The sequence below is a fragment of the Mustela lutreola genome, chromosome 2, assembly GCF_030435805.1.
Source record: "Mustela lutreola isolate mMusLut2 chromosome 2, mMusLut2.pri, whole genome shotgun sequence".
NCBI classification, from domain to species: domain Eukaryota; kingdom Metazoa; phylum Chordata; class Mammalia; order Carnivora; family Mustelidae; genus Mustela; species Mustela lutreola.
Genome location: NC_081291.1, coordinates 10955746 through 10964427, shown reverse-complemented (window position 1 = coordinate 10964427; position 8682 = coordinate 10955746). Strand labels below are relative to the sequence as shown.

General features: G+C 40.1%; 1 protein-coding gene across 1 annotated transcript; it reads left to right on the top strand.

The window, feature by feature from the left end:
* Positions 1-7053: 7053 nt before the first annotated feature.
* LOC131823662 (olfactory receptor 7A5-like) lies at positions 7054-7986 on the top strand. The gene has a single exon (XM_059160270.1). It carries the CDS (start codon positions 7054-7056, stop codon positions 7984-7986), a length of 933 nt encoding a protein of 310 aa, XP_059016253.1.
* Positions 7987-8682: the final 696 nt, after the last annotated feature.

Below are 8682 nucleotides of genomic sequence, written 5' to 3'. Positions count from 1 at the left end.
GCTGTCTGGGCAGCTCCAGACGACCAGAGATGTTCCAAGCAGTGATCCCACACTGAGATTTTCCCACTGGCCTGGGCTGGGAGTGCCTGGTCTTTCTTGGTGTCAGAGCACCTGGCTTGCGCACACCTCTTTCTGGGGAGGCTGTGGGTCACACGCACATCTCAGGCTCTGAGAATGGTGCACAGGTCCAAAAGCACCACGCTAGGCCTTCGTGCACCTCTCTCAAGGGAGAGTTTGGTGCATGCATCTTAGGGTCTGAAAAAATGCCGTGGGGCAAAGAGGGCTGGCTGGGCCTTTGTACCTTTATCAGGGGAGGATGAGGGGCATGCACATCTCAGGCTCTGTAGCAGGGCTCATGCATTCTGCCATCTGGCGTGGCTCCCATCCCCTCACAGGAGCCAGACCCCACGCAATTTTGGGTGCGCTGGTGGCTCAGGGACCAAGGCCTTGTTTCTCCACTGCACTCTCTCTAGCTCAGCGCCAGGGGAGGTTGTCCTGGGACTGGGGACTGAAGTCCCTGTCCCTAGACGCCCTGATTCCCACAATTTCACCCTGCAATCCTTTGCTCTTTTGGGGTGCTTTCAACCAGTCTCCAAGTTAATTCTGGTCCCCAGACGCAGGACACTCTTACTCATATTAAGGGTATTAATGTTCAACCAGTCACCTCTGGTGGCTCCCTCCCCCTTTTGTTTATCTTCTGATATCAGTCTGCCTTTCCCACTCTGCTTTACCTGCCCACTGGCATCTTCTGCCCCTGTAGAGGTCCAGATGTGTATAGTTCTGATCTCAGGCTGACACAGGACCACAGCTTTAATGTATAGACATGTACAGAACAAGACAGGCAACATCAATGATTGGAATTTAGTTACAAATGAAGAATCTCAGGGCCACCTTAGACATAACGAATTAGTAGCAACACTTCCCAAGTTATGACAGCCAAAAATTTCTCCAGATATTTTTAAGTGATTTTGAGGCAAAATCATCCCTGGTTGAGAACCATTAGCATATCTTGTTGCATTTCAATCAAAGCACATTGCTTCATAATGATCCAGTTCAGAATTCTGGGTTGTTCACACAACCTTTCTAAGTCACATTTCTATAAATGTGGAATGGGGCTCATTTTATAGTCCCCATAGAATAGATTTTGAAAAAAATAAATGAGACAATGCCTATAAGATTATGAACTGAACCTAGTACATCAAAAGGTCTAAATTGAAATAAGTCAAGCAGAGAGAGTCAATTATCATATGGTTTCACTTATTTGTGGAGCATAACAAATAGCATGGAGGACAAGGGGTGTTAGGAGAAGGGAGTTGGGGTAAATTGGAAGGGGAGGTGAATCATGAGAGACTATGGACTCTGAAAAACAATCTGAGTGGTTTGAAGTGGCAGGGGGGTAAGAGGTTGGTGTACCAGGTGGTGGGTACTATAGAGGGCACAGATTGCACAGAACACTGGGTGTGGTGAAAAAATAATGAATACTGTTATGCTGAAAATAAATAAATTAATAAAAAAGGTCTAAATTGATCTATTATAATACCAAAGGTTTTATAAGTGAAGGACTAAGTGTCATCTTTTAACCTGTAAGAAAAACCCAACACTCTTAATAGATTTGTTAAAAAAAAAAATATGAATCCAAGGGTTGTTGTGCTCATGCTCTTATAGCAAAAAAACACAATTTTGCCTGTTGGAGAAGGAAGACCAATTTTCTAGAGCTATGAGGAGGAGTTCTTCCACCAAAACTCAATGTTTTACATACCCAGAAATGGTGAAGACAGTTTTCTTAGTCTCAGGTTTGGAAATAACTTTCACTTAGGTTCTGTGGAAAGTTTCAATGTTAGAGCTTTGGAAGTCAGGCAAGTTCAGGGAGGAGTAATAAACACTGGATACACCTGAATTCTGACCTGTCTCTTGGGAACAGAGACTCTATAGGAAATAATTCCATTCTATCCAGATAAGTTCCCATGGGAAAATGTGCTCAAGTAATAATAATGGTAAATGTGTCTAATGAGCAGGTATAGAGATCAGATACAGCAAATATAGGAGCTGTAAATATCTCCTCAGCTGCAGCCCCTGGGAATGTTCAACCTTGAGGTGAAGGAGAGAAAGCTTTTGTATTTCGAGGAGACAAAGCTTTTGCATTTCGTCCCTCATCCCTGCTGAGGGACCCATGCTTCATCCTTCCTGCTCTCCTGTCTGGGAACAGTGCTTCAGTCTCTATCATCAACCATCCAGGGGGGAATTTGGACTTCCACATGGAAACCTTCCTCCCAGAGACCCCTTTCAGGTGAGTCTCAGAGCTCAGGAGTTATTTCAGGAAAGGGTCAGAAAGAATGGAAATGGCGAGCTTTTACTTGAGGTCACTTGTCAGCCTATCCTGGGGCCAAGAGAAAATTGTGTTTGTGTTTATTAGAGTGGTGAACAATTTCACTTATAGTCAACTTATTTAATATATTTAAAAAGGAGTGTCTTTTGAACTTAGCATGAAAATGCTTTACTATGCGCCCTATGTACAATGCACTCTAATATTTTCTATTGTGCTTTATTTATTATATTCTATTTTTAATTTTTGTAATTTAAATTCAGTTGACATCTAGTCTATTTTTAGTTTCAAAGGTAGAGTTCAGTGATTCATGATGTACACACAGCACCCAGTGATCATTACATCCTTGTCTTCCTTAATGCCCACCACTCAGTAACCCCAACACCCAACTGACCTCCCCCCAGCAACCCTCAGTTTACTTCTTAGATTTCAGCATCTTTTATGATTTGTCTCTCTTTATAATTTTCTCTTACTTCATTTTTCCCTCCTTCCCCCTGTGATCCTCTGTTTTGTTTCTTAAATTCTACCTATGAGTGAAATCATATAATTGTCTTTCTCTGATTTATTTCTCCTAGCAAAATACCTTCTAGTTCTATCCACATCATTGTACATGGTAAGAGTTCATTTTCCTTGATGGCGCAGTAGTATTCCAGTAGTATTCCAGTGTGTGTGTGTGTGTATACATATATATATGTATATATATATGATTTGTATGAATAGGTGAATGGATAAAAGTGTGAAATATATATATATATTTATATATATACACACACACACTGGAATATATATATATATATATATTTCACACTTTTATCCATTCATCTATTCATACAAATCATATATATATATATGTATATATATATACACACACACTGGAATATATATTATATATATTTTTTTCACACTTTTATCCATTCACCTATTCATACAAACCATATTTCTCTCCCACATCCTGCATTCCTGTGCGAGTAGCTCCCTGATTCCATTCTCTCTTTTATCACGGGCAGCTTCTGTGAGCATAGATTCTATCATTCTTTCTTGAAATATGTATTTATTCCTGCTGTTCCCAACCAAACCATGTCTGGGGGTAAAGGGCAGGAGTCTGTATAACATGTAGGTCCCAGGGCACTCACAGTCTAGCAGGGAAACATACATAGAATTAAATAAAAGTTACACAATGATAATCCCCATGATAATCCCCACATCTAAGTTACTGCAAGAGAAATTTGGAGCACTGGGTGTGGTGCATAAACAATGAATTCTGGAACACTGAAAATAAATTTTAAAAATAAATAAAAATTAAAAAAAGGAAAGTGTCCTTTTTTGTGGAAATGTTAAAAAAATGAAAATAAACAACAATGAAGGAGATGACTCTTTGTATTCTAAAAGAGGTGATGGGATTATGAAGATAGAGAGGAGGTAAATAATTCTTAAGAGACCAGTGGGTGACTCCAAGCAGATGGTAGCAGGTGCCTGGAGGCTCTGAGTCTGGAGACTGGGTCTTCAGGTGAATCTGAAACTCAAGTTCAGCGTTTGTGACATCGACCTGGACAAGGCAGTGAAAGTGGGGAGCTGGAGGGTTGGTTAGGGAAGGCAAGCCAAGAGTTGGAGCTATGGAATTTGGGGTTCAGTCTCCAATGGGGAGTCACCAAAAAAGGGTAAATGTGGGGAGTTGGACAGTAACTTAAGTACAGTATAGAAACATCTCTCTGGGTAAATATGAATATTGGCTAGAGGATGCCAAACTCTGTTAGGTGGAGAACCAACAAGGAACTGAAAGAAGGTTGTGGAACTGGAGACCCATAGGTGGGGAATTGATGGGGACATTGGAGAGAAGGAAAATCTCAGCCAAATCTAATCACCAGTGATAAGCACTCATAATCAACAGGAGGGAACTATGCTAAGCTTTTTACATATATTTCCTAAATCTGTCAGCCTCCTCAAGATGAGGACACCTCTAGTCCTACTATTTGGTGGGTGTGATTTAACATTTAGAACAGTTTTATTGGCCCTCCAAGTTCAAATAGAAAATATACATAGATCTTAAATTCAAAATCTGAGTTTATGATAATAAAGATTTTGCATTTTATATCATTTAGAAAAGTTTTTTTTTTGTTTTTTTTTTGTTTTTTTTTTTTAGCAAATACTCTTTTAGCATACCCCACTTTGTTGTACTGTGTATATTTCCTTGTGTGAATTGTGAGAGTGTTCCCTTTACTTGTTATTCTGGTGGGATGTTCAATGGGTCATATGTCTTGTTAATGTAAAATCCTCTCTACATTTTCTTTTGGATAAATTTCCTTTTGCTGCTTCATTATTCTGGGCATCTAGGAGCTGTAACTAGGGTTGGAATGTTGCCAGAACCAAGGATATTTTCTCCTCCTCACCATCTCTAGAGGCCACTGAGGTTATTAGAAATTTCTCCCCACTTTACTTTTTTTTTAAGATTTTATTTATTTATTTATTAGAGAGAGGGAGGGAGAGAGAGCGAGCACAGGCTGACAGAATGGCAGGCAGAGGCATAGGGAGAAGCAGGCTCCCCACCGAGTAAGAAGCCCAATGTGGGACTCCATTCCAGGATGCTGGGATCATGACCTGAGCCGAAGGCAGCTGCTTAACCAACTGAGCCACCCAGGCATCCCCCACTTTAATTTTTTTTTAAATTTAATTAAATTTAATTTTTTCAGTGTCCAAGACTCATTGTTCATGCACCACATGATGTGCATGATGTGCAAGATGTGCCCTTCTTATTACCCACCACCAGGCTCACATATCCCTTCACCCCCCTCTCCTCTAAAACCCTGCTTGTTTCTCAGAGTCCAGTCTCTCATGTTTCGTCTCCCCTTCCAATTTCCCACAATTCATTTCTTTCCGTCACCTAATGTCCTTCATATTATTTCTTATGCCCCACAAGTAAGTGAAACCATATGATGATTGACTTTTTCTGCTTGACTTATTTGACTCAGCATAACCTCCAGTCCTGTCCATGTTTATACAAAAGTTGGGTATTCATCCATTCTGATGGAGGCATAATATTCCACTTTATATATGGACCATATCTTCTTTATCCATTCATCTGTTGAAGAGCATCTTGGCTCTTTCTACAATTTGGTGGTTGTGACCATTGCTGCTATAAACATTGGGGTACAGATGGCCCTTCTTTTCACTACATCTGTATCTTTGGGGTAAATATCCACTTTCCTTCCTCCAAATTTTTAAGCTTTTTTAGTGTTTACTTTTTTTTCTTTATTTTTTTTTTTTATTTGAGAGAGAGAGAGCTAGAGGGAGATGGAGAAAGAGAAATATCACAAGGGGAGGAGCTGGGGGGAGGAGAAGTAGGCTTCCTTCTGAGCAGGGATATTGATGTGGGGCTTGATCCCAGGACCCTGGGATCATGACCTGATCCGAAGGCAGACATTTAACCAACTGAGCCACATAGGTGCCCCTTTTGTGTTTCTTTAAATACTAGACACAATATGATCCTATTGAAATGGAGACCACTGATTACATGCTCATAGGAGACTTAACTCATGGAATTTGCATGCAGTTTGACATTTTTTAGGGGAATGACAATCTAATGTGGACAGCTTGTTTTTATCAATTTTTGCCCTAATTATTGTAGCTAGACATGAGAGTAGCCTGGTGGTGATTTTTTTTATTCTTTATATTTTATTTCATTTATTTATTTGACAGAGATCCCAAGCAGGCAGAGAGGCAGTCAGAGAGAGAGAGAGGTGGGTAAGCAGGCTCCCCATTGAGCAGAGAGCCCGATGTGGGACTCAATTCCAGGACCCTAGGATCACGACCTGAGCTGAAGGCAGAGGCATTAATCCACTGAGCCACCCAGGCTCCACAGCCTGGTGGTGATTTTTAAAACAATAATTGAACAAACAAAAAACAGAAAGGTAAAGGGGAGTGGGAGATACAGGCTTCTAGTTAAGGAGCAAATAAGTCACGGGAATAAAAGGCACAGCCTAGGTAATATAGTCACTGATATTGTCACAGTGTTGTGTGGTGACAAATGGCAACTACACATGTGGTGAGCATGGCATTATGTTTAAACTGTTGAGTCACTGTGTTGTACATCCAAAACTAATTTAATAATGTGTGTCAATCACACAGGATCTAAAAATTAACTTAAAAAAAAAAAAAAAACCTCAAGTGTTTTCTCAGTCTTTGCAATGGTTGTTCTTTCTCATAGCCACATATTTTCCTAAATAACACTATGTCTCCTGCTGACTCCTCCTTGAGGTCTCTGTGTAAATGTGTGTTGGCCTATCCAAGCAACAGCTAAAAATTAACACCATCCACTCTTTCTTTTTATCCCACTTTGTTTCTCTTCATAGCACCTGTCGCTTTCTGACATTCTATCTGATCTTTTATTTGCATGTCTTCTCCATCACTGAAACATGCAGACACTTGTTTCTTGACACCTATATTCTTTGCCTGGAGGCTAGACATTACCCAAGTTTACCTCAAATGTGTGACAGAATTTCTCATTGAAAGTATATAATACATGAATATTTGTGGAAAATGTCAAGTGTGGGATGCACACTCATATTCAGAGCCAGAATTCTCTTGAGAGGGGACATGTTCTATATAAAACTTATAGATATTGACTTTGTAAATGTAAAAAAAAGATTGTAGAATTTCAATGATATTTGTAATGTTCATTTTAGAGAAAATTAGCCATGTTATTTTTTTTATTTCCTAGTATCCACCTCCACTACATGGAACCAGGTAATGATACACAAATGTCAGAATTTCTTCTTCTTGGATTATCAGAGGAACCAGAATTACAGCTCCTCATATTTAGCCTTTTCCTGTCCATGTACCTGGTCACTGTGTTTGGAAACCTTATCATCATCCTGGCTGTCAGCTCAGACTCCCACCTCCACACCCCCATGTACTTCTTCCTTGCCAACCTGTCCTTTGTAGACATCTGTTTCACCTCCACCACCATCCCCAAGATGCTTCAGAACATCCAGACTCATAGCAAAGTCATAACCTACGAAGGTTGCATCACTCAGATATACTTTTTCCTGTTCTTAGCTGGGTTGGACAATTTTCTCCTGGCTGTGATGACCTATGACCGTTTTGTGGCCATCTGTCACCCCCTGCACTACATGGTCATCATGAAACCCACCTACTGTGTACTTCTGGTTCTGATGTCCTGGATGATGAGTGCCCTGAATTCCTTATTACAAAGTTTAATGGTGTTGTGGCTGTCCTTCTGTAGATTGGTGGAAATCTCCCACTTTTTCTGTGAAATCAATCAAGTGGTCCAACTTGCTTGTTCTGACAAGTTTCTTAATAACATGGTGATGCATTTTGCAGCTGGCTTGTTAGGTGGTGCTTCCCTAGCTGGGATCCTTTACTCTTACTCCAAGATAGTATCTTCAATACATGGAATCTCATCAGTTCAGGGCAAGTACAAAGCTTTTTCGACCTGTGCATCTCACCTCTCAGTTGTCTGCTTATTTTATTGTACAATCCTAGGAGTGTACCTTAGCTCTGTTTCTCTCCAAAGCTCCCACTCAAGTACAGTAGCCTCAGTGATGTACACTGTGGTCACACCTATGCTAAACCCCTTCATCTACAGCCTGAGGAACAAAGACATAAAGATGGCTCTTAAAAGAATCATTGGGGTTCCAGTGATGTAAAAAGTGTATATGATTGCAGGGCTCACAGCCTTGGAAGCAGGAACTGCTATTCTTCCACTTGACTATGGAAGTAGAATCTGTTCCTTCTATTTACTTTCGAGAATTTTCATTTGTTTGAATTTAATTCATTATTTCCACATACTTAAGTAACTCACTTTATTAAACTTCTGCTTTGTCTGTTTCACAATTTTCCCTTTGTCCATTTTCTGCTCTTCCCAATATTTTCCCCCTCTTTGGGCCACAAATGACTGAAAATTTCTTTATTTTATATGGGATGTGTTGGATTTCTTAAAGTAATTTCACTTCAAATGACATATATCATGCCAAGTAAATTTTCCATAGATTTCCCCAAAGAATCATCATGAGTTGCATTCTTCATATGAAAGAATCTACAGTTGGCCACCAAGCCCTTTACAGAACTTCATTGTAGAGAATAATAATAATAATAATAATAATAATAATAATAAATTTCCATTCTCACCTAGGGTTTGTCAAACTTTTTATATCACTACTGTAACTCCTTTTCGTTATAACATGTACTCTAATACTGTTCCCTTTAATTCTTAGGCTACTGACAGGGATGCTCAGGCAGGAAAGCCTGGGAACTTGCCTGAACCTATGTGCTTGTGGAATTCCCATAGACTCATCCCTGACCAGAGCCTCTGCTGTGGCAGCCCCAGCCCTTGGGTTCTTACT

What these genes read in the sequence shown, in the direction of transcription:
- LOC131823662 (XM_059160270.1), top strand. Translation starts at nt 7,054, where the DNA reads ATGGAACCAGGTAATGATACACAAATGTCAGAATTTCTTCTTCTTGGA.